Source organism: Mirounga angustirostris, unplaced genomic scaffold (assembly GCF_029215605.1).
Source record: "Mirounga angustirostris isolate CCGP_5_RB_7025 unplaced genomic scaffold, mMirAng1.0.hap1 SCAF_8, whole genome shotgun sequence".
In the NCBI taxonomy this organism is placed as follows: domain Eukaryota; kingdom Metazoa; phylum Chordata; class Mammalia; order Carnivora; family Phocidae; genus Mirounga; species Mirounga angustirostris.
In genome coordinates this window covers 24513326-24539698 of record NW_026991716.1, presented here as the reverse complement: position 1 = coordinate 24539698, position 26373 = coordinate 24513326, and the positions used below count along the sequence as shown (strand labels likewise).

General features: G+C 45.7%; 1 protein-coding gene across 3 annotated transcripts; it reads right to left on the bottom strand.

Annotated features, from left to right (window-relative positions):
* Positions 1–363: 363 nt before the first annotated feature.
* On the bottom strand, positions 364–22677 carry SERPINB6 (serpin family B member 6). 3 transcript variants are annotated; one of them, XM_045866462.3, is made up of 7 exons: positions 22519–22677; positions 9771–9945; positions 8660–8806; positions 5750–5867; positions 4550–4692; positions 1092–1247; positions 364–904 (listed from the first exon to the last, which is right to left on the bottom strand). In XM_045866462.3, exons 2-7 carry the CDS (start codon positions 9933–9935, stop codon positions 500–502), a joined length of 1134 nt encoding a protein of 377 aa, XP_045722418.1. In that variant the 5' UTR covers positions 9936–9945; positions 22519–22677; the 3' UTR covers positions 364–499. The 3 variants fall into 3 exon arrangements, with proteins under 3 accessions (XP_045722418.1, XP_045722420.1, XP_045722417.1); XM_045866464.3 differs by lacking the exon at positions 22519–22677 and adding an exon at positions 22046–22164; XM_045866461.3 differs by lacking the exon at positions 22519–22677 and adding an exon at positions 14457–14609.
* Positions 22678–26373: the final 3696 nt, after the last annotated feature.

The window sequence follows — 26373 nt, the reverse complement described above, 5'->3', positions numbered from 1 at the left end:
GCTTCCGGAGTGCTTGCAACATGTTTGGGATAGAACTCGCCGAGGAGGGTCTCAGAGCCCTGCTCCCCGTGGCGCTCCACAGGCTGTCACCCTGTCCTCTCACTAACGGAGCCACGGAACAGAGAAGAGACAGGCCCCATGTGTCCTCCTGTGCCTGCAGGAGAGCCGCATTCTGCCCAAAGTGAGGACCCGAGTGCCCAGCAGGTGTGAGGCTGGATGGGACGACACCTCCCAGAGCAGTGGCCTTGGCTAAGTGGCCGGTGCTGGCCCTGCCAACGTGACCACAGAGCTGCCTGAATGGCAGTTTCTGATCTCCGGAAACATTTGACACGTGAACACACACACATACGGGAGTCCAGAACATGGGGTTTCAAACTGGGCCTTTTATTTTTGGATTGTCACTCAAGGTCACTTTGCACTCTAGGCACACTGTGAAGAGTCAGGAGAAGTGGGTCAGTAGGAGAAAGGAGGAGGACTCCGTACGGGGCCGACCATGACCTTATGGGGAGGAGAAGCGGCCACAGAACAGGATGCTGTTGGTCTTGCTGTGCTGGATGAAGAAAAGGAAGGGGTGGTCGGCACAGAACCGGGGCATGATTCTCGCACACCGCAACATCATGATGGCCGCAGTGGCGGCCGCAGCCTCCGTGCCTTCCTCGTTGACCTCCACGAAGGCCTTGTGCACCACCTTGGACAGATACAGGTCTTTCCTGGACGACATTCCAGAAAAGTCTGCCTTGGCCTGCTCGAAGGCATCGGTCATGCCCAGAGTGCAAAGGACATTCACCATGTCATAATTCTCCTCCAGTTTAAATCTAGGGAGGTACACTTCCGCCTCTTCTTCATCCAGCATGTCTGGCCTCGTCCACTCTGTGAATTTCTCATAAGTGAGTTCTTTCTCCACCTAGAAGAAGAGAGTTGAAGATTTTCAGATCTAGAACAGTGCTGCCCAACAGAACCATCTGCAGGGCTGTGAGTGCTCTGGGCGGTGCAGGACGAGGGGGGCAGAACGGCAACGGGATGTCATGCGAGCTTCGGAGCAGGCCCGTGGACCCTGCCAGCAGGCGCCATTGCCCCTCAGCGCTCCTTACCGTCCTCAAATCCGTGTTTTCATCTGGAAGCATGATGATCATGTTCAGCTCTTTGCCCACATAGGGAAGCACCAGAATCTTGGTGAATATTTCTCCTATATAGGTCATTTGAAAGGTAGATTTTTTAAACATCATCTGCACAGGCTTCTCCTCATTCTATCAAGGAAACAGATAAACATTAAGTTGAAACCAGACCCACTGGACACACTGGACAAATCGACAGACCTGGCCAGTGTGGCTTCTACAAGCACTTCCTTGGCTGGCTTCTGGAATACCGCACCGGCCCCCTCTCCTGCCGGCCCATCTCTGTTGCCTCAACCTCTAAACACTGGGGTACTCAGGGCTCAGTCCTTACACTGCTGGTCTCTCAGTGATCTCAATCTTGTGACTTTAAACAGAATTCCCAAACGTATACTTCTAGCTGGGACTTCTCCCCTGTCCTCCAGATAGGTTACACTCCCCCGTATCCTACTGCTTACTTGGCCCCTGCATTTGGACAGTAAAGGAACCTACAATGTCGCATGTCACACTGGTCTCCTCACAGTCCCTTTCAGGTCCGCTCCATCTACCATGTTCCCCAGCTCAGATGACAGCAATGCCATTCACCCCATTGTCAAACACTCTGGAGTATCCCTGACTCCTGTCTTTCACCCCACAGTAGACTCATTAGCAAGTCATATGGCTCTGCTTTTTAAAGTATTAACATAAATGAGATCAAATTAGTCTTGGAACACCTTTCTGTGGCTCCCCCTCTATTCCAAGGGAGTAAAAAAGCAGAAGTCCTTAAAGACACCTGTGATGTGACAAAAGCTTGTCCCCCATGCTCTCTGCTGCCATCTCCCTTTGCCTGTCTGCTGCAGTCACAGGGGCCCCTGGATGCTTCTGAGGGCAAACTCAGCCCGCCCGACCCCAGAACCTGGGCGGCGCGTGCCCTTGCGTTGTTCTGGTCTTTGCTCAGTGCAAAGACCTGAACACCGTAACCTGAAACCAGACTCCCGGCCACAGGCTGGATCCTTCCTCTGTGTCTGTCTCTGGATCACTACCACTGTCTCATACACTCCCGTTTTCCCAGGTACGCTCACGGTCTCCCCTCAGGAAAACGGCAGCTTCATGAGAGGGACGCGTCACGGGTTTTGCCCACTGTGATGGTACCGGGCACCACGCCTGGCCCTCAAGCAGCATCTGCTGAATAAATGGATCGACAACTAAAGGACCAGAAGACTGAAAGGACCAGGCAAAATGAACACATCCTACTAGGAGAAGAATGCATTTGTCACCGATGCGTCCCCAGCTAGGCGGTAAGAAAGACCCAGGGACGGTGACCACATCCTAGCCAGCAGCCCTCCTTGGCTCCTGACTGGCATGCAAGCCCCACGCTGCAGTCCCCGGTTCTCTGGGGAAGCACATTTCTCTGCGTCACACGGAAGAAACTTCTGTTTCAGCTTTTCACCTGTGCCTTGCCGAGGCACGCCCAAGCTGGCCTCAGCCATGCCTGCCCCCTCGTTCCTCAGCACCCCATTCACCTCCTGGGCCAGGAGTCATCAGCACCCTTTTCCTCTAACAGGCCAGACAGTATATATTTTCAGCGTTATGGACCACACAGTTTCTGTCCTAACTACTCAACTCTATAGTTGCAGCATGAAATACAGAAATAAGCATGGCTGTGTTGCATTAAAACATTATATGTTAAAAATGTAGCCTGGTGATGGGGATTAAAGAGGGCACGTTCTGCATGGAGCACTGGGTGTTATACGCAAACAATGAATCATGGAACACTACATCAAAAATAAATTAATTAAAAAAAAACTTTATTAAAAAAAAAAAGTGGTGGGCTGGCTTTGGCCTCAGGCTGCAGCTCACTGACCCTTGCCTGAGGCAATTTCTCCTTCTACCCCTCCAGGGCCCAAAGCCCTCAGGCTTATAATATAAAAGGGTCCAATCTCAGTAACTGAATGATTCATCAAGTATACAATTACAGAGATAAGTTTCATTTTACTTAGAAATAAAGGAATTTTAAAAATCTATAGGAACTCAAAATCTGTTTACTTTCAGGCACAATCCTCCAACCCAATAGGCTGGTGCACTCAAAACCTAGTGCGCTCCTTTTGCCTTTCTCTACTGGAGAGATTAGGAAGCAAGCTGGAAGTCCTCACCTCCCTGCAGCCAGCAGAGGCCATACAACATAATCGGGCCCATGAGACACAGAAGAGAGGCTTCTCTTTCTGACTAAGATGTCAGAACCCTGAAGGAGAGCGCTTTTGCTCTCACCCTTCATCCTCTCCCTCCCTCCCGCCTGGATGGCGCATGCCTTGACCCTGATAGGATGAAGAGAACAAAGGCTGCCTGCTAAGCATGGCTGAGCAACAAGACAGGGAGCTGGTCCCCAGCTGGTCCCCATACACTCTTGGCCCACCTGCAGGCCTCTGCTAGGGGAGATGAACTTCCCATGAATCAAGTCCCAATATACATCTTAGAGAAATCATTTCCCTGGGTGAAAATAGGGCAGTTCATTTCAGAATAAAGCTCAAAGGAAAATATATTTCTTGAGAAACTGAAAGTTCAGGCTCATGTCTGCTTAGAAGATCTAACTCATGGTCAGTGATCAAGAATAGGCTGTAACTGATCTATTCTGTCTACTTAGATATATATGCAAAAATCTCTATAATTAGAGATTAGTAAAAAAGAAAGAATGTACTAGATTCAGTGACAGAAAAGATATAAGGCCACCAGCAAATAACATCTTCAAAGCTGGAGATAGCTCAACTTACTGTCTATCCTTATCTACATGTCCTTTTGTTTGCTTATTTTTTAAACAAAAATTAGAGTTTGTTCTCCTTATTATCAAAAGAAGACTGCAGATCAGTCATTTGTTCAGTTCATTGAGCACCAACTATATGCCAGGCACTGGTGAGAGCCATCTGCCCTCAGATGGCCTTGGGCATTCAACCACCGCAATGCTGCCCTGAGGACCATCCGGGGTCACTGCGGTTGCTGAGAGGAGGGATACAGAAATCCCCACCAGGGAAGATGGTCAGGGAAGGCTTCCAGATGCTGCTGGAAAGGAAGGGGTATACAGGTACTGATGGGAATGAAGATAGAGAAATGGGGATACATGGGTAGGATCTGGGTCTACAAAGAGCCTCATACACCATATTTGGAGTTCAAACTTTATCTCAAAAGTTCTAGAAAGCCGAGAAAGACCTTAAGCCTGACAAGTGACATGGGATTTATGATTGTAGACCGAACACCTGGCAACAGTAGCCTATGAGTATGTAGCTACCTTTGATGACACAGCAAAGGAGAAGGGCAAGGCACACTGGGGAGCCCGGCTGCCGACGGCCTGAGGCCGCACAGGGCACACGTTAGCTTGTGAGGTGAGCTTTCTTGCATGTTTTAAAAACCAGTGTGAACACAGGGACTTGTTCCAAGAGTCTCCTTTGTTATTCCAAAATATTCACCTTGCTGACTTTAAATGGTCTTTCCATGGTCTGCGTTTTGTTAAACTGATTATCCCAGTTTCCTTTGAAATAGATGGCATTCACGAGAATCAGATTCATCATTGGATTAACTGAACCTGGAGATAGCAACTCTGTAATTTTACCTGAAAAGAAGAAATAAAGAATCAGTGAACTAAAGGAATTGCAAGATGGTTAGAGAAAGACAAATACCACGTGATCTCACTCACATGTGGAATTTAAGAAACAAAACAAACGAGCAAGGGGGAAAAAAGAGAGGGAGAGACAAACCAAGAAAGAGACACTTATGGATAGAGAACAAACTGACCATTACCAGAGGGGACCTGGGCGGGGGAGGGGTTGAAACAGGTGAGGGGGATTAAGAGGGCATTTAACTTGATGAGAGCTGAGGAATGTACAGAAGTGCTGAATCACTATATTGTAGACCTGAAACTAATCTTACATTGTACATTAACTACCTGGAATTTAAATTAAAAAAAAAAAAAAAGTTTCCTGATGCATGCATCAGGGACAATATTTAAATTGGTCAATCTCCTTGTGAAATACACAGATAAAAGGAGTTTACTGTCCCCCAAATATAACCATGTAAGGGGATTCTGGTCCTTAAAACAACAGCAACAACAAAAACTTAAAAAGCCCTGGTAAGAAAAATACCATCGCTCGAACAAAACATAAAATGGACAAAGTAGTACGTGTGGGATGAATGCACAAATGAGACAGAAAGGAACACTTGGCACCTATGACCAAAGACAGGCACGTAAGGGACTGTCGGAAAGGTGAGCGGCGGTGTGCGCGTCCAGGAGAGTCGCAGTGAAGGGCCGCGGAGAAGGAGGGCTTGAGCAAATGTGCTAGTAATGTGTGGCAGTCTGTACAGCATGAAGCCTGGATCTTTTTCTTTACAGTATTTGTGAAAAGAAGGACTATATTAACAACAATGACAACCATATGGATTGTTCTAGAAGACGTGTACTGAATATTCAGACATCACAGATGCATTGATGAGAACAGGGAAGGGCTAGAGAAAAGCAGCAGACACTGATCATATTTCAGAGGCAGATTTTAAAAGTTTACAGTTATTGAAAGAAAACTGTCATTCCTGTTTGCATTTTGATGGTCTTGTGAAGGAATGGATAGTAAGATCGATTAAAAGACTATTAAGAAAAAGTAACAGTGTCTTTTCACCGTCTGTCTTTTCGGCCACCCAAGTGTTGATGCGTGCCCTGGACTCTTCCGTAGCGTTATTAAAGTCGAGCTCTTCCATCTCTGCTTGGTAGAACTTACGGCAGGAATCTTTGAAAGACTAGGAGAGACAGAGCAAGGTAATCACATGGCTGCAGGAGGAACCCACACTTATTTCGCTTACTTACCACACGCTTACTTCGTCGCGCCCAATCAGAATGTTGGCCATGTTAATGATTTACACGGGCAACATACAAGTAAGCACGAGGAATTAACTGAAAATCCATTTTTCAACTACATTTAATCTTAGCTTATAAACCAGGTAAAATAGGGGTCTGAATATCAAATAAATACCATGAATTGCTGGATTCTGTGAGGGACGAGCTGCACACCAGTGAGGCAAGTACAGAGACGTGGAGACTGAGGCTAGGAGAGTGTGGTTCGGGCCAGCCACCGCGTTTGCCATGTGAGTCCCACCCACAGCAAGAGCCACAACCACCTCCACGTTCCAGAACAATGGACTGGAAACCAGGGCCTGCTGCTCCATACAACAGGGCAAGTGCGCGACCCCACGCCACTCCTCTTCCACTACAACTTTCTGTGATGAGGTTAGCAATGTTCGAAGCCTGTGTGGTCCCAAGCTGTGCCTCATGCAGCTCGGAACACGTGAAATGTGGCCCCGTGCCACTGAGGAGCTGAACAGTGAACTGTAATTGTAATTAGTCACACCGAAATGCAAATAGCTACATGTGTCTCGTGGCTACCGCACTGGAGGGCTCCATTTTGGAGGGTGAGCAACTCTCAAAAAAAGTTTAAACTATATCTTGTTAATATAGTCTTTTAAATGATGATGACATTCATGAACACGTACATCATGCCCCATAAAAGCAGGAAACCTGACAGAAAGTAAATGGACTGATATAACTCATTTGTGGCCAGTGTACTACAGAATGGTTTCCCGGGGCGACTGGGTGGCTCAGTCGGTTGAGCATCCGACTCTTGATTTCTGCTCGGGTCATGATTTTGGAGTCGTGAGATCGAGCCCCATGTCGGGCTCTGCGCTCAGCGTGGAGTCTGCTTGTGATTCTCTCTCTCTCTCTGTCCCCAATAAATATATATATAAAAAAAAGAATGTTTTCCCAATCTTTCTTCCGAACAGCTTACGGCTAAATATTTCATCCCCCTTTTCAGGCCTGGTTTTCTATTACAGGATTTCACGTTTCTCCCTCAAGACAGCATGACAGAGGTAACATGGCGCAGTAGCTACCAACACTGGTCCTGCAACTTACTAGCTGTGTGACCTTAAAAAATCACTTTGTTTCTCTAAGCTTCCTTGTCTTTCCCTGTGAATGAGGATACGGCATTCGTCTGAGGGCTTATAAAAAGATGACAATTGCCTAAGACTGATAAAATAAGACAGGTTGCAAAAAAATCACAGTGTGGTGAACAAATCTTGCCAATATTTGACCTCACGCTTGACTACATTTACTTTACTCCAATTACCTTAAAACAATTTGAGTCTGAAACAAGTTTAAACATAATGAAAAAAAATCGTATCACAGAATAAGACTGTTGGCCTGAATATAGAGAGAACTCAAAAAACAGTAAGAAATATATAGCCTAATAAAAAGCGTGCAAAGAAAATTCTCAGAAAAGATACTTATTCAATAAACATAAGGAAAGTTGTTCAATCTCATTAATCATCAAAATTTAAGAGGTTAACCACATGAGGTGTTAATGATGGTGAGTGGAAATGAGCACTCTGCTAATACTCTGGAGAGAATGTAAATGACCACAGCACTTTGGACAATCTGGCAGTATTTGCTGTAACTTCAAAGCTTCACTCTCTTCCTCCCTTCTACGAATCCATCTTGGAGTAACACACGCCCCGAGGCACAGGATCACATATAGTAATAATGTTCACTGTCTAAATGATGTGTACGATGTATGTTTCAGTACATCCATACTGAAGAATAGCAGATAACAGTGAAACAGAGGTAGATGCCCAAGATGCAAAGACTTTCAGACACAGCGCTGGGTGAAAGGAAACAAGTTATGAAATAATATTATGGTATAACGACGTTAGGTAGAGAAAACCCCCACCAAACAGATTTCTCCATGTGTGGGAGATACACCTCAAATCTATAAAAGCTCTTATATTGGGAGGGGAGTGATGAGGTGTGGAAGGGGTTGTGAGAGCTCTTGCTTTGTCTTCCTTACCTGCATTTTTATCTAACAAGAACATACTCATTGTATAACAAGAATGTGTTCACATATTACTTGAGTAGTTTTTGAAAAAAAAAAAAAAAAAGCCTGAAAGCACTATAAATAAAGAGAACCAGTATAATTAGACAGATAACTCTGTAAAAATTCTGCACTGGAAAAAAACGATAAAAATATTTACAAGTGTAAAAAGCTGACCGAGTCACAATGCACAAAAAATTATCAATATGTGGAAAACAATGATTAGAAATATTCATTTTGATCACTTCTTTGTTTCAGCCAATTTACCTTTTTTTTTTTTAAAGATTTTATTTTTAAGTAATCTCTGCACCCAACGTGGGGCTCGAACTCACAACCCTGAGATCAAGAGTCACATGCTCTTCTGATGAGCCAGCCAGGCGCCCCTTGGCCAATTCACCTTGAATTGTGTTTGCTCCATGTTAATTCTTTTATAATTATCTCATTTAAGCTTCACAAAAATCTGGATGGTATCTGTGATAAGCCTCATTTTACAGATAAAACTGAAGCAGGGTTCAAGGGAATGCATGACGTTAGTGAATGGAAAGCCAAGTTCCTGCCCACTGGAATGAATTCATAACCTCCAGGCTTTCTGCTATTACCTCATGACCCCTCCTCCCCACCCCCTTGGCATCTTTACTTCCTTGGTCAAAAACAGTGAGTATGACTTACTGAGAGAAATTCGTAAGACTTGTCTCCAAAGAGCCTGTTGGCGGTTCTAAGCAAGTACGCAGCATCGGTCCTGTTGACTTCCGTGAGAAGTGACTGGAACCCTTGGTGGACATCGCCTCCTCCACCGCTTTTACTTAAAGAAAGTGTCTGAAATCCAAAACAGAATACAAACACATAACGTCAGTGTGCCCGGGCTTCGGGAAATGGATACAACACTAAACTCAGCCTAAGAACTGTACAGATCGGGCGTAAGAGAAGACTGGTCCAATGGAAGACAAAAGGCACTTCCTGGGGGGGGGGGGGGGTAGAGGCAGAGCGGTGCCCCTCTGCAAGTCACGCTCTGTGGGCTCACTACTTGTAGTCTGTCTGCAAATAAGGCTGCCAACCAGGCCTCCCATCTCTGCAAACACAGGCCACTCCTGAAACAGAAAGGGCTTGATAAACCTTTGTGCATTTAAGCTGGTCCTCTTGGAAACTGCGTGCCAACCCATAAGGAAGCCCAGGCTACCCTGCCAACGAGACACGCAGAGGAGGCCCGAGACCCCACACTAGTGACCCGGCTGGGGCCAAGTGGAGCAGAAGCATCCCCCGACACAGCCAGAGTCAGGTCCCAGTAAACTGGCATCTTACACTGCGAAGTTTAGGGTACTGGTTAGTCAACAGCAAACAACTGCAATGCCACTGAAAACATTAGGGGCTGACCAGTGCCATTCTAAGAAGGTTTTACACTTCAGTGACAAAATTAAAATAATAATTTCTAACAACTGAAAAGCAAGTGACAACATCCAAAGAATATCACAGAACTCAGCATGGGCCCTGTGACTGAATCCCTACTCACAAACTCAAACTCATGTATAAAGCATAGTCGGGGCTGGTGACTTCTCTCATCCTTCTAAATGGCGCATACCACTTCCTCCCTCAAAGATCCCAGGCACCACTCCAGGGTGCTCGCTCGCTCAGGGCTAACGTGTCACCTGGCAACTCTGTCCCCATCCCGCAACACCAGCAGAGGGACGTGTCAGGAGCAAATCCTGGAGGTGAAAGTGAAGACCAGCTCAACTGACAAATGAACAGCATTTACTGTTGCCCAGAAATGGCTTCGGGTACGTACCTGGGACATCTGGGCTGCTGTGTTTCCCTTTGCGCCCATGAAGACCATGGACAGGGCAGAAGAGATGCTCATGGGTGAGAAAAACACATTTTTCGAGTTGTCTTCACCCAGCTTTTTCAGAAGACTTAAGGCAAAGGTGCCATTTGCCTCCGAAAGAGTATCCATGATGGTGAGCCTGAAAGAACGGTTTTAAAATCAGTATCACATTCCAAATTAAACAAACAAACAAACAAATAAATAAAACAGTAAGATTGGTATCACATAAATATAGGCTTACACATTGACTATATTTCACTCTTATTAATAGTGACCACTTTGGTTCAGTGGGCAAATAGGTACATACACAAAACTCTATTTCTTTTTGGGGCCCTCAAAATTATTTTCTGTGCTTCTAATATTAAGTGAAAAAGAAAACTGAACAATGATATTAATAATATAATCCTGTTGTGTGGGGGGAAAAGGCAGTGGGGACTGCTACGTACCCACTTACCTGGGAGCACAGAGGAAGTGTGAAAGGTTACACACCTGACAGCTTACCGAAGTTACTGCCTGGGGGTCGGTTTGGGAAAGGAGTTATTACAGGCTTTTGCTTCCAGTTCTTATTGTTTGGTGTGTTGTGTGGGTTTGTATGTATCATTTAATCATTCAAAATAATCAATCCAACTACAAGGTTACACAAAAAAAAGATGGTTGAATGTTTTTATAATGTGGGAGGACTCCATTTTAAGATAACCTGAAGCCTAAAGATAAAAGACAAATCGAACCACATGGAAAGATGTATGAAAGCCTTAAAAACAAGGACTTTTGACCTTCAATTCTCCTTCTATGAAGCCTCTGCTTGTGTCGAGGCCCAAATCTATGGCCATGTTCCCCAGACCCCCTGCTGCCCCAGGCCCAGGCCTTCTTGCCCCTTGTTCTGGACGACAAGGGCCTGTGGCAGCAGGTCCGTGCCCATGGCCACCCCTGCATACAGGCCTCAGGGGCCAGGGGTCAGACTGCACATGTCAGGCATGGAGGGCATGTGGCCATGACCCCGGTGGCCCAGGCAGGGTCCAGAATAGGAATACTTGTGGGCAGTCTGGGATGCGGTGGGTATGATCTTTAGAAAGACCTGTTATCGACTCCCCATTTTATGACGGGGGATCTGAAGGTCACAGAGGTGAAGTGATAAATCCAAGCTAAGGAACTGAATAGCTAAGGCTGAACTCAGGGCCAACACCCTGTCTTTGCACTGCAGCTCTGGATGTCCCTACTTCAGGAAGGACAAAGGAGCAGGCGAGAAGGCAAGACGCAGCCAAGGGCCCCTCCATCAGATAGCTGCAGACGCAGCAGTAGGCCAGGGAGGAGCTGACTCTGGGGGAAGCAGCACCTGCCTGCTCTGGTATCTTTACAAATATTTACCAGACTCCCATTTCCCCAGTCAGAGATTGGGGAAATGACTCATCTGAGCTGTGGGTGGGAACCGACAGAACAAGGAAAGGAAAACAAGAGACTAGATATTTTGTGGAGTAGAAGGGACAGGGAAGGACAAATCTAATTGAAAGACCCAGTGAAGAGAATGGGGAGTTAACCCATTCTTCACCAAGCATGCCTTTCCGTTTATAACTGTGGTCCGCTGAATACAGGTAGCAAAGATGCCCCCATCCCAACCCTTGGAACATGCGAGTGTTCCCTTATATAGCAAAGGAGACCTTGTAGATGTTATTAAAGGAAGGATCTCCATATGGGGAGATCATCGTGGATTATTCAAGTGGACCCTAAATGTCATCACGTGTATCCTAATGAGGGGTGGGCAGAGGGGGATGCGACCAATGAGGAAAGCAATGTGGGGACAGAAGGAAAGCGCTACCCTGTGGCTTGAAAACTGGAGGAATAGGAGACAAGCAAGGGATGGGAGAGCCGCAAGTCTAGAAGCTGGAAAGGGCGCAAGACAGACACTCCTCTCGAGCCTCTGGAGGGAGCAAGTCCCTGCCAACACCCCAGTGTTGCTCAATGAAACCTGCCAGCCTTCTGGCCTCCAGAAGCATGAGAAAGTAAATATGCTGAGTTTGTGTTGGGTTATAAGAGCCGCAGAAAACTAATACTATAACGAATATGCCTGATAAATTTTATTTACTGTCCTTGTTTAAACATTTTGTTTTCAAACTCTTCTTTATTCATTATAGAGAAAAGTTGGGGCACTGGTTTGCTCAGACTTTCCATACATATCTTAAATTTCCAATTTCTGATGAAAGGACAATAGAACATACACATTACTAAAATTCTCCTGAATACAACTGATTGTATGATGATACAGAAATAACTTCAGGATTTTGCAGGGCTTTGGGAACATCAACATAAACAAAAGTAGGGCCCCTGGGTGGCTCAGTTGGTTAGGCGTCTGCCTTTGGCTCAGGTCATGATCCCAGGGTCCTGGGATCAAGCCCTGCATTGGGCTCCCTACTCAGCGGGAAGCCCGCTTCTCCCTCTCCCACTCCCCCTCCTTGTGTTCCCTCTCTCGCTTTCTCTCTCTCTGTCAAAATAAATGGGGGACGCCTGGGTGGCTCAGTTGGTTAAACATCTACCTTCAGCTCAGGTCATGATCCCACGGTCCTGGGATTGAGTCCCGCATGGGGCTCCCTGCTCAGAGGGGAGTCTGCTTCTCTCTCTCCCTCTGCCCCTGCCCCCTGTTCATGTTTGCTCTCTCTCTCTCAAAATAAAATAAAATCTTTACCAAAAAAAACATAAACAAAAGTAGCCATTATACGAAACTGATGTGAAGTTATACTGTTTATTTGGATTTTATATTAGCAAATGCTCCCTGCTTACCAATTTTAAACGAAACAACTGTTAAAACAGGTTTAAGAATGAAGAACTAGGTAAGAGGAGGTACCACAGGACAAGAAGCAAAGTCCCAAGCATTCCTGATACAATCAAATGTTAGGACTCAGGTGTCTGTGGGTCCCCCGCCACACTAATCTTCCTTTTGCCTGGGGACAGGGGCACCTCTGACTTTGCCCCGAAGATGGCTCAGCCCCCACTGACAGGCTACACAGCCCCTCAGCGAATCGAGAAAGCTGAAAGATTTAAAAGTATATTTTTTAAAAAAAGAAAGTTGAAAGACCAGTAGTTCCTCAACATAAAACAGCTCCAGTCTTCTTGTTTTAAATACTGGCCCTGGGAAGAACAAGCCAGGACATTCAGAGGAAAAGGCACGAGTCAGGAGGGAGATGAGGTTTACAATCCCAGCTCATGGACTCTAAATATGTTCTTGATTTCTGCTCCCTGTATGAGGAAGAGGACGTGCCAGATAATCTGTCTTCCCTTCCATCGTCAACGCCTACTAATTGTCAACTAAGTGTGGCTCACTCTTCAAAGCCCACAGTGAAGTCTAATAGCTTCCAGTTCTCAGCTGCAAATGACTGATAGCCACCAAAGATAAAATTCCACCCACATCCTATAAGAATAGCTAAATAAAAAAGAAACATGAAATCACTGATGCCTCATAGGTTTATCCCAGATATGCAGGATAGTCTTACAGCAGAAAATATGTCAATCATGAAATAACTAAATAGCCCACTCATAATAAACGTCCTTGAAACAAATAGGAAATGACACTTCCTATACTTCCTTAATGTGATGATCATTGATGATAAAATATTAGAAACAGTTCCTTTGTTCCCCAAACAGGAACTATAACTAACAACTAGATTAAAAAGCTTTAACTTCAGAAAGATTAATAAATATCCCTTTTTGAGTATGTACTACACACTGGGACCTACGTTAGCACTTTTCCTAAAAGACTCTTACAACTGTATAAAGCTGGTTGAGAATATCAGCATTTGACAAGCAAAGGAATTGCTCATATAGCTCTCTGATCTTGCCCCTGTGGTCCAAAGGCTATACGAGTAGCAGGGTGAAGGCGGGAAACCAGGTCTGGGTGGCTCTGGAGTTCATTCTCTTAATCACTACGGCATACTGACTTCCAAAAAAAAAAAAAAGGAGAGGTGGAGAGCAAATTAAAGATACATTTTCAAATCACAATTTTTGAAAGTTCAAAAACCATTCATTTCCAACAATGACTAAGATAGGTATTCCTTCCTATTCTGTGTAAACGATGCTATAAATTGGTATACCACTATTTCCGGAGTGTAATTTAGAATTATACAAAAAATAAAGGAAGGAAGACAAAAATGTCATGAAAACATTCTTATTGCCTGAACCAAAAATTCCACATCTAGGGATTTAATTAAAGGTAAAACTCAGAGTTACTGATGCAAATACCATGCATGGACCAATATGGCAACATAGGTCGTTCCTGTCTTCACTCCCCCTCACAAGAAGAACTAACAAGACACCAGTGAGAGAATCCTAGAACATGGGGTGAAGCTAAAGACAGGCTGCATTAGACAAGTAAGAGGAGAAGCTACCCATTCACCATACTGCCCCCTGCCCCCCAGGACAGTGCAGCACCATGTGGAAGGGTCTCCCCCGAGTCTCCAGTTTCTCCAGTGGGAAAAGAGAACCCAGGGGAGACAACCGGCCTCCCTCAGCATTTGGGTTGTTTTGCAGCAGCCCCTACTCTGATCTCGCACTACAGAGATTGCAGGGGAATCTGCAGGGCTCAACCACTGGGCATCTGTGATGGAGAAGAGGGGAGGGGCTTGCAACAACCAGCACATGAATCTTGGCAGACCAAGTTCATACCTGCAGTGTCCAGCCAGTAGTCCCATGCAGAGGCTTTGCTCATCTGTAGAACTAAGTCAGGGGTGCGCTCTGACCAGGGAACACGCTGGGGTAGAAATCTTCCTGATTCAGATCCTCAAACTAGGAGATTGCCAGCCCTAGAGCCCGGTTTGCCTGTGTCCAGGCAACATGCTGAGTCATAGCCCCACCCACTGTGGAGAGTGCTTTCCAGCCCCATCTGCCCAGAAGGCCTGATGACAACTCTGGAAGCTGTGTTGCCCTGTGGTGCTCGAGCTGAGAGGCGGGCAGGGAGAGCTGACTGTCCCCACAGCAAAACCAGTACCAGGTATGGAGGCAGAGGGATTAATTCACAGAGGGCTGAGGGTAGCCCCAGGACTCTCCCAACCAGACAGCCTGTTTGGGAAATGGAGAGTAGCCTGGAGCAGCCTTCCCTTTCCCACCTGGGCAAGGTAGCTAAACCATAGCCTGACCTGCCGTGGAGAGGGTCTTCCGGCCCCATCTGAACAGAAGGCCTGGAGACAACCCCTGGGAGCTGTGCAGCCCAGTGGTGTTGAACCAAGAGAAGGACAGACAGAGCTGAGAATTTACAGAGAAAAGCCAGTGGTCTTGTTCAGCAGGGAACTTGGGGTGTGGATCAGTTTGAGTTAAGACAACAAAGAGTTCTACCATCTCTAGAGCTGCTTCTCCCACTGCACTGGAACAGGGAATCTAATTCATAGACCCACTCATTGCTGAATACAGCCTTCAGCCCGTCCACACAGGGAACCTAGAGCCCATGAGAAGCTCTGTAGCCCATTCAACATCCCTATGTCCAGTGGCACCTGAACAGAGAGTACAGCCCATGGCTTCCCCCATCTGCAGAGTGAAACTGGTCGCCTCACCTAATCAGGGAATTCAGTGCACACTCTGGCTTGATTCAGATCCCCAAAGCTATATGGGCCCAGGGTCCTATCCTGCTGCCCTGCCAGGGCAGGAAAGCTAATTCAGAGCCCCAGCTGCTACTGAGTATAGTACCCAGTCCTGACCCTCTAGTAAGCCAGACCAGAAAATCCAAGCAACTGCTGAGCCCATCCGATAACCTCACTGTAGTCCTACCCAACCATTCTCAGCCAGTGGCACAACCCACCATCTCCACCTTCAGAGCTCGAACAGTTGCCTAACCTCAAAATTGACCATAGTAACAGGCCCCACCTGCCCAAAAACATTAGAGGCAGATGTATCCAGAAACCCAGCTGTGCGGATGGGTGAAGAACTCTCTCTGCCAACACAAATTTGTAAAGTCTAGAAGAGGAACCCCATTAGTCAAATGCGTAGATACCAACGTAAGGAATCAAGGATCCTGAAAAATCAGGTAAGTAGGAGACCACCAAAGGAAACTAATAAAGCTCCAATAACAGACCTAGAAGAAATGGAGATTTATGAACTGTCAGAAAACAAATTCAGAATAATCCTCTTAAGGTAGCTAAGGTGAACTAAAAGAAAGTACAGACATACAACTAAACAAAATTAGGAAAACAATGCGGATCGAAATGAGAAGTCTGACAAGGAAATAACAACCATCAAAAAAATCCCAAAAAACTGAAATCCTAGAGTTGAAAGTACAATAACTGAACCAAAGAATTCAAAAGTTTCAAAAGTACACTTGATCATGCAGACAAAAGAATCAGTGATCTGGAAGACACTGGAAATTATTCAGTTAGAGAAACAAAATGAAAAACAAATGAAAAACAGCAAATAAAGTCCATGGGAATTATAAGACACAATGAAAAGAAACAATATTTGCACTATGAGAATTCCAGAGGGAGAAGTGAAAGAGAAACGGACAGAGAGTTCATTTAAAGCAACAATGGCTGGAAACTTCCAAAACCTGAGGAGAGAAATGGATGTCTGCATCCACGAGGCCCAAAGGACCCCAAACAGGTTGAACATGAATAGGGCTACACCAAGACACATCATAATTAAATTGTCAAAAGACAAAGAAAGAATTTTAAGAGCAGCAAGAGAAAAGAGAGAAGTTATATACTTGCAGGAACCCCAGTAAGACTATAAACAGATTTCTCAACAAAAACTTTTCAGGCCAGGGGAGAATGGGATGACATTAAAAATACTGAAAAAAAAAAAAAAACAACCCAAAACCAAAAACTGTCAACTAAGAATTCTATGTTCCCTCAGAAACAAAGAAGGGATAAAGACTTTCCCACACAAACAAAAGCTGAGGGATCTCATTACCACCAGACCTGCCTTACAAGAAATGCTAAAACTCTTCCAGTGGGAGTAAAAGAACACTAACATAAAAACACAAAAAGGTAGAATAAATCTCACTGGTAATGGTAAATATGTAGTCATAGTCAGCTTCTGCCACATGGTCACAGTGGTACATAACTCACTTACAACCCTAGTTTAAAAGTTAAAAACAAAACAAAAAAAAGATTAATGTAGCAAAAAAATCCATAAATATAATAATCTGTTATTAGTTACTCAACATAAAAAATATGTTAGTTGAAACAGCAATTATCTATAATGTGAGAGGGAGAAGAAGTGAAAATGTAAAGTATATGAATTCTATTGAAGTTATTATCAGTTTAAAATAGGGTTCATAGGGGCACCTGGGTGGCTCAGTCAGTTCAGCGTCTGCCTTAGGCTCAGGTCATGATCCCAGAGTCCTGGGATCGGATCGAGCCCCACATTGGGGTCCCCACTGAGTCTGCTTCTCTGCCCCTCCCCTGGTTCGTGCGCAATCTCTCTCTCTCCCTCTCTTTCACTCTCTTTCTCTCTCAAGTAAATAAATAAAATCTTTAAAAAAAATTTTTTTAAACCAAACCTCAGTAATCATTTAGACTTTGATAAACCTTCTAAATCAAGACTTACAAGTCCAGTAAGCTAGGATCACCTAAGACTTTCGAACAGGTTTAAGAACACACAAAGCATTACAGTGGTTACAAAAATCATCTCTACACCTGTGCTTAAGTCTAGCACGAAGGTATTAACACCATGGATTTAACGTATTTTATCTTTGTTATATCTTATACATTTCCTAAGGTGACAGTAATGCTCATTTTAATGGTTCTCTGGGGCTCAATCAATCTTAAGGGACCAGCCTCTCCCCACACAAGGAGCCTGGTTCTTGGTCACTGTGAGGTCCCAGCAGCTCCTTGGGAGCTCGGCACTCACTCTCTGGTAGACAAGTACATTCCAGTATGTGGGGGAATTTTGAGCTTCATTTCCCCCTTTTCTGGGGTTTTACAAGGCCTAAGGCAAACACCAACTTTCAATTCCTTGTAACCCAGTGTCCTTCCTTAAAATGAGGTATTATTTGAGTTTTCCTCTATCTGGGTTGTATAACTTGGCTATAAGCTTAAATTTTAGGCCTTAGTTTGGCTTGTGTAACTACTGTGCTTGTTAGCCTAGGAACCTGGGATAACAGAACTTTTTACATTAACAATCATCACACAGCATTTCCTGAAACAATACTGACATTTCTGTGAGCCTTTTTTTTTAAGATTTTATTTATTTATTTGACAGAGACACAGCAAGAGAGGGAACACAAACAGGGGGAGCGGGAGAGGGAGAAGCATGCTTCCCACTGCGCAGGGAGCCTGATGTGGGGCTTGATCCCAGTGTGGGGCTCGATCCCAGGACCCTGGGATCATGACCTGAGCCGAAGGCAGACGCTTAACGACTGAGCCACCCAGGCGCCCCTCTGTGAGCCTTTTTTTTTTTTTAAGATTTTATTTTTATTTATTTGACAGAGAGAGACACAGCGAGAGAGGGAACACAAGCAGGGGGAGTGGGAGAGGGAGAAGCAGGCTTCCCGCCGAGCAGGGAGCCCGATGCGGGGCTCGATCCCAGGACCCTGGGATCGTGACCTGAGCCGAAGGCAGACGCTTAATGACTGAGCCACCCAGGTGCCCCTCTGTGAGCCTTTTTAAAGCTCATTTTGTCTGCCTCATTTGAAGTTATTAATAGCCTCAGGGATTTTTACAAACAATGCATTAGCTGATCTCAGTTTTCTTCTTGGTGTTCAAACTGCCCTAACTGGACTAGTGGGAGGTCTCTTTAAATTGACTCCTTTATCATGACATGTTGATCTCAAACATCATTGCTCTGGGGCAACAACCCTAGTTCTTACCAACCCATTTTGATTTTTTTTTCCAGTCCAAAGACCTGAGGTATCAGCCCCTCTCCTGGTTTCTTTTGATGGAGAAACATTGTAAAGTACAAAATCTGAATCTTCAAGGAGTATGTGAGTTTTGGTGCTGTTGTTTGGGCCACATCAGCAACAAAGCTGGAGAGATGTTTCCTTTCAGGTCCCAAATGTGGCCATGATGTAAATGAGACTGCCACATAAAGTTTTTATACACTTGGCTTTTCTAAAGCATAATCACACTTAGAGGCATTCATCCGGGCTGCCACTGTACCACCCTGCTCTTTCATTATACTCATGTATTGATACCACTGCTTATCAGCCACGTTTTGGACACACCGCTCTCCCGCATGCCACACTGCTCTCTCTCTGAGAGATCTCTTTGCCAACAGTATCCTTTGTGTCGGACCCCAATGTCTTCTTACTTCATGGTTTACTCCCTTATTTTGATGAAGCAAATTGTCCAATAGTTTTTCAAAATAGAATACATATATTTTGGCTTCTTGCATGTCCAAAAGTCTTTATCGTTCCATTTAATTGACAGTTTGGCAGGGTCTGGAATGAGCTGCACAGCATTTTACCTCCAAATTTCTGACACATTGCTACATTGCTTTCCTTCAGCTCTGCTGTTGGGAAGTCTGATGACATTCTGACCCCAGTTCCATCCCTCCTTCCCCACGTCTCCATTCTTAAAAAGCTCATAAAATCTTATCCTTAACCCTGATATTCTAAAATGTCACAATGTGTCCTTAAGATGGGCCCAGTTTATTTATTTTGCTGTGCACTTGGTCGGACCTTCCAATCTAGCAATTCAAATTTTCCTTCCTCTCTGGGGAAAATTTTAAGGCACTTGTTAGTTCCCTCCAGACTGACTCTGTTCTCTTTTTCTGTATCCCCGAGTAGTCAGGTCCTAGAAATCTTGGACTGGTCTCATCAGATATTACCTAAGTGCCTTCATGTCACAGCACACACAGAAGAAGGTATTTGTATGACACTTTGGGATTGGCAAGTCAGCTTACTGCAGAGGTAGAAAGCTCTACTCTGATCTTCCCTCTCTTGCATTTTCCATCACAATGACATTTTTGTTCCATTTCTTGGAAGAGGTCCATGACTTTATCTTCTAATATTTCTACTGATAATTTTCTAATTTCAGCCATTTTATTTTTAATTTCAAAGGACTTCTTGTTCTCTGCTGTTCCTTCTTTACAGCCCTCTATTCCAGTTCCTTGGAGAATATCATTACAGTTTTAGTGAGTTATCTTCTGCTCCCTACACCATCTCTCTTTCTCTGGAGTCTTTTTTGTTATTGTGGTTGGTGTTTGCTTTATTTTATTTAGGTCTATTTCATACATAGGCTTCTCACAAATGCCTGGCAATCCTTGGGTATCTGTCACATTTAAGAGGAAAACACACAAAACAATGTTGGCAATTGTTTATAGGGGGAGGAAGTCAGCTGGGGGCTTTGATGCAGTGTGCTCAAGGGATCAGCTGCTTTTGTTGTGGTTGTCCAGCAAATGGAGGAACCCCCTGGTCTGGCTGCTGGTGTGTTCTGGAAGCAAGCTGGGTAGGGCCAGGGAATTTCTATTGGATCTGTAATCCCTCGTTTCAACCCAGTGCCTGGCAGTCCCTGAGTTTGAGCATCAAATCCTCTTTGGGTGAAACCTGATCTCCTGTGGGTGGCTGGTAGGGCAGGGAGGGTGGCTGCCTGGTTGCCAGGGTCAGGGACAGCAGGTGGGGTCTAATAGACCTGTCAACACATGTTCTAAAAAAACCCCATTTTGCAACCCTACACTTCAGCCCTGCCTTTCCAGGTACTGGAGCCTCCAACCTTGAGAATGTGGGATCCAGGAACATAAAAACTGGATATTAAGGTTTTATTAATGAACAATTTCATATATGAGTGTGTGTGTATAAAACAAATCTAACAAATCTATCCTTGCACCATTATTTTTCCCTGTAGTACCATCAGTAACTCTGAGCAATTAATGTTCACAATTGATTTGATTCAACCGATTGAGTATTAATTTTTTAAAGTGTCACTGTTTGTGCTTCTTGTCTTCTTGGATTAAGGATGCCTTAATTTCCTACAAAATCTAACCATTTAAAGATTGGCTTAACGTAGACCTGGGCTTCTGCTTTGTCCCTACATATGTTATCTGGTATACTGTGTGTGTTTTACTTTTCTGAACAGCATTTCTCCAGTATGTAAACAGGACATGATTCCTTCTATTTACAGGTTTACTGTGAGGATTAAATAATGTCTGGCATCCAATGGGTATTCAACAAATGGATAGAATTATACACTATTTCCTTTCTTCTGATGTCTAGGCCTGATCTCAGGTCAGCAACCTTGGAAATGTAAGATGTGTGGTCTTCCTCCAGATCTTACAGCAAACACCAAGTGCGATGTAGGGTGCTCTTAGTATAAACAGAAAAGAATGGTGATTCCATTCATTCTAATTTCACTCTACTGTTCCAGGTGGAGTGAACTATATAGTATATGCTGAATTATAATAAGATGCCTTGGATTGGAAATGGCCTCATATAATTTTAAATAGTTAGTTGATGACTAAATTGTAGTTGATGACTAAATAGTTAGTTGATGACTAAAATTGTACCCTTTCTCTGTGATGGCATAAAGGAAAGGCTACAATCACTCAAAAGTAGTCATGAACTACTGGGTCACACCCCTATAATACTGATAACAGCTTCATTCATGTTAACCACAGTGCACATTTCTTAACTCAGCAATACAATGCTGAAGGACCTGAATCCAAAGGTTACTTTTGCCCTCTCACCTCACCACGTCAGTCCTAAACCACACCTGGGAAGAAGCAGGCAGCCTCCGGTCGGTCATATTCCTGTCCTCGGGTACAGCTGTACAGACCCAAGGAGTGAAAGTGCCAATACTGACCCAGTTCCCCCCTGGCATCTAGGTATTTATTCCTGGCGGCATGTGACTGTCCATTTCCCATACTTCTCATTTCTAAAACTGAGCTTTATGGGGAAAAAGGGGGAAAGAAAGTAACTTATGTGCCAATTTCATGTAGCGTACTAGCCCCAAGTATGATTAAAATTTCTACCATGTCCTCTTAGCCCCTTAGACACCACATCTTGGAATATTTGGCCTGCGGGGAATTTAATGAAAAAACACAGAAGTAACAAGATCTGGAATGATGCTCACAAGCATCTCTGCAGGCCTGAGTGACCTGGAAAGTGCTGCGGAATTTGCGAAGCACCCGAGCGAGCACAGGCCACACCGGTGGGCAGGAAGCCCAAGGCGCAGGGAAGCCAGAATCCGGCCGCCGTTCGCACGACCCCTGGCCTTCTCTGGGGCCTCCAGCACCGCCCCCCACCCTCACCGGATTCCCAACGCCCGGCGCCCCGCGGGCCTAGGCCGCGGGGCGGGCCGGGTCCCCTGCAGCCGACAGACAGGCGAAGTCACCTGTGGCGAGGGACCGCGCGAGGTCACCTGTGGCCTTGGGACCCAGCGCAGCAGTTCCGCACGCTCGGCGCTGTCCCCATGCCCGCTCCCGCTTCCTCCACTGCGGGCGCGGGGCTGCGGGTCCCGGTCCAGGCGGCCATGCACAGCTCACCAGATGGCGTCACTGTCCGCCAGGCCGCCGGACGTCTCAAGAGAACCCGAGCCCAAACGCTCACACCCCACCCCCGCCCAGCCAGGACTGCCAGGCTCACGGCCCCGCCCCCCCCACGCGCGACCCCGGCCCCGTGCGGCCTCGCCCCTCCCCGCGCGTGTGCGCGACCACACCCCGGTGCGCGCCAGCCCCCGGCCGCCGCGCGACTATGCCCAGCCCCGCCACTCGCCGCGGCCGCTCCACCCTGCGTCCCGCGCTCCCCTGGCCTGGGGGCGGAGGACAGACCCCCGCGTGCGGGGCGGGTCCCACAGCACACACGTACCTCAGAGGGTCGGCGGCCTGCAGGGAAGGGAGCAGCTCCAGGCCTCAAATACGCGCGGCCGGAGGGCGGGGCGAGCCCGGGGGAGCGAGCCAGCGCACCGCCCACCCCGGGATCGCGGAGCGGCGCTCGGCAGCCGGGGGCGCGGAGGAGGGCGGTGGAGGGAGGCGAGCAGGTGAGCGCCCGGTACTGCGCTGCACTTTGACCGCCACCCGGGAGCCAGCCGATCCGCGGGCCGCGGGAGGGACCGCGCCGCCTTTCTGGGCAGTGTCACTGAGCTCGCCCACCGGGCCACCCGGGACGTGAATCAAAGGAAGGCCTGGCCCTCCAGAGGTCTTCAGTCAGAGGGCGGCCCAGTGCGGCCACACCAGCGCCTGACCCTGGCTTTGTAGAGACCGTGAACTATGTTCTCAGTGACCAGAAGAGTGCCAGAGTCTGGTACATGGGCATAAGTTGTACAGTGCAGGGCAGAAATTTATTTTTTATGTATTTATTTGGGGGGGGCGTTGGCAGGGGGAGAAGGAGAGAATCTTTTTTTTTTTTTTTTTACGTTTGTTTTTTTTTTTTTTAAGATTTTATTTATTTGCGAGAGAGAGAATGAGAGACAGAGAGCATGAGAGGGGGAAGGGTCAGAGGGAGAAGCAGGCTCCTCGCTGAGCAGGGAGCCCGATGCGGGACTCGATCCAGGGACTCCAGGATCATGACCTGAGCCGAAGGCAGTCGCTTAACCAGCTGAGCCACCCAGGCGCCCGAGAAGGAGAGAATCTTAAGCAGGCTCCATGCTCAGCGCCCAGCCTGTCCAGGCTCCATCCCAGGACCCCTGAGATCCTGACCTGAGCGCAAATCAAGATGGGGATGCTAACCGACAGAGCCACCTAGGCGCCCAGGACAGAAATTTTAAATGAACAAATTCTACGTGATCATCTTGTGTGTTCAAAGACTCCAGTAGTCTTCCGACCCATGTGAATTAAACTCCAGGGTATTGACAAATTAAATAAATGCGTAGGAAATCCACGTTTGCCATCTTAGAGCAGCCTTGGAGAATGGAAAGGGCTCAGGTGACAGGAGGAGGGGAAAATGCTAGCCACGTTTTAAAAATGAGTTCAATTTTGGAAACCTCAAACTGTTTTGTGCTTCCTCCATCCTTACCCTAGGCCAGGAGTTCTCAACGTGGACACTATGAACATCTGAGCTGGATAATTCTTGGTTGTGCTCTGACACTGTAGAATGTTTAAGCATCCCTGGCCTCTCTACCCACTACATGGCAGCAACAAACACCCCATCCCTCTCCCAGTTGTGACTGTTTTGATTTTATTTTTGGAGTAATGGAACATAAAGGAATACCCAGAGGTATCACTCCAACTTTATTCTCTCTCCATTCCTTTTCAACCCAGTTTTATTAGCTTCAAGTTTGTCTTTCCAGCTTGCCCTTTTGCAAACATGTATACGTGTGTGTGTGCTTATCAAAAAGGTGGCATTCTATTACTTACCTATCCATCTTTTATCTATCAATAGTTCTACAACTTTTTTTTTTTCGCAATAAACTTTGGAGATCTCTGTATTTGCTACAGAGAGCATCCTTATTCCTTTTCATGGCTACATCGTATTTCATCACGTGTCACTGATGGCCATTTGGGTTGTTTCCAACCTTATGTCCTTACAAATAATGCCACCAATAACCTAATGCTGTGCTTCTCAAGATGTGAACGATCTGAGGTATTGTTAAAATGTGGAGCATTTCTAACAAGCTCCCAGGTAGCTGAGGCTGCTGTCCCATAGACCACACTTTCAGTAGCAAGATACTAGTGTAAAGACTGTTTTGTATTAGTGGAGAAATATCCATCAGTCCAGATTCCTAGATTCCTAGAAATGGGATTGCGAGGTCAAAGGACAAATACACATATTTTTGTTAGTTATTGTCAAATTCCTCTCCACAGGGATACTTGGACATCTTTGGATTTTTACCAATCTGATAGGGGAGAAATGTTATGTCATGTCGTTTTAATTACCATGTCCTTTATTATGAGTGAAGCTGAACATCTTTTTCATATGTTTAAAAGTATTGCCTCAGGACGCCTGAGTGGCTCAGTTGGTTAAAACATCCCACTCTTTTTTTTTTTTTTAAAGATTTTATTTATTTATTTGAGAGAAAGAGAGAGAATGAGAGGGAGCACATGAGAGGGGGGAGGGTCAGAGGGAGAAGCAGACTCCCTGCCGAGCAGGGAGCCCAATGCGGGACTCGATCCCGGGACTCCAGGATCATGACCTGAGCCGAAGGCAGTCGCTTAACCAACTGAGCCACCCAGGCGCCCCAAAACATCCCACTCTTGATTTCTGCCCAGGTCACGATCTCAGGGTCATGAGATCCAGCTCTGTGTGCAGCTTAAGATTCTCTCTCTCCCTCTCCCTCTGCCCCCCACCCCCCCTCGCTTGCACATGCATGCTCTTGCTCTCTCTTTAAAAAAAAAAAAAAAAAAAGCATTGCCTCTTTTCTGTTTCCCCCTGTGAACTGTTCATGACTTTTGTTCATTTTTTTAAATTGTATGGTCTTCTTCTTGGTTTTTTTTTTTTAAGATTTTATTTGTTTATTTGACAGAGCGAGACACAGTGAGAGAAGGAACACCAGCAGGGGGAGGGGGAGAGGGAGAAGCAGGCTTCCCGCTGAGCAGGAAACCCGATGCTGGGCTCCATCCCAGGACCTTGGGATCATGACCTGAGCTGAAGGCAGACGCTTAACGACTGAGCCACCCAGGCGCCCCTCTTCTTGGTTCTTAAATGCTCTTTATATAGTAGCATTAGTCCTCTGTGATATAAGTTGCAAATATTTTCTCCCAGCTTCTCCTCTGTTTTCTGACTTTGTTTCTGGTGGCTTCGGCATACTTTTTTTTAGTCAAATTTAATGATTTTTCCTTTACTGCTTCTAGATTTTTGAGTCATAGTTAGAAAGTCTTTCTCCAGACTATATAGTTCATCAAGGTTTTCTTCCAGTAATTGTTTAGTTTCATTTCAGCCCCAAGTAATGGCCGGAGGAAGACAGGGCAGTGAAGATGGAAGGCAAGAGTATATCCCAGTGCATGTGCTGAGGCCATCCACACAGTTGTTGCTCAGTAGGACTCGGTGATTCATTGGTGTCTAAAGTTTAGAAAATTGACTTCAAATACAGCAGTGTTGTCAACAAAAAAGATCGGATTCCAGAGAATGTCTTTTATTTCCAACCCTAGTTTAATTGGTCTCTTGTTAACCCTGACTGAAAACTTGTAGCTCTGACTCTTGGCAGTAGTGTGGCATTTTATTTCCCCAAACTTCCCTGAAATGGGGGATTGGTTCAATTTCAGTTTCAAAGGACTTTGGTACTCCATTATAAGCAGCCTCAGCTACCTGGGAATTTATAATCAGTAAATTGGAAATAAAGATTATCCAAGAATCTTGATTATGATACTACACACAGCTCATTTTACTTATGAATTTGGGATTATTACAGGTAAATATTTTGCTGTGTTTTATTTTTGAAAATAATCCCCCTTTTAAATGTTGTAAATAATAGATTGACAAAAACCCATTCAAAAAAGCATGTGGCAACCTGTATTCAGCTCATTTAACACAAGTTGGTTTTGACATGAGTGTACAGCCCAGTAACTCACCCATGACCAGATCAAAGAACAGTAACTAAAACATCACACTGAATAAATGCATTCTATTCTGCTGACATTTCAACCCTAATACAAAAGGAGAAGAAAGGAGGGTCGCCTGGGTGGCTCAGACGGTTAAGCATCTGCCTTCAGCTCAGTCATGATCCCGGGGTCCTGGGATCTAGCTGCACATCGAGCCCCCTGCTCAGCAGGGGGTCTCCTTCCCCCC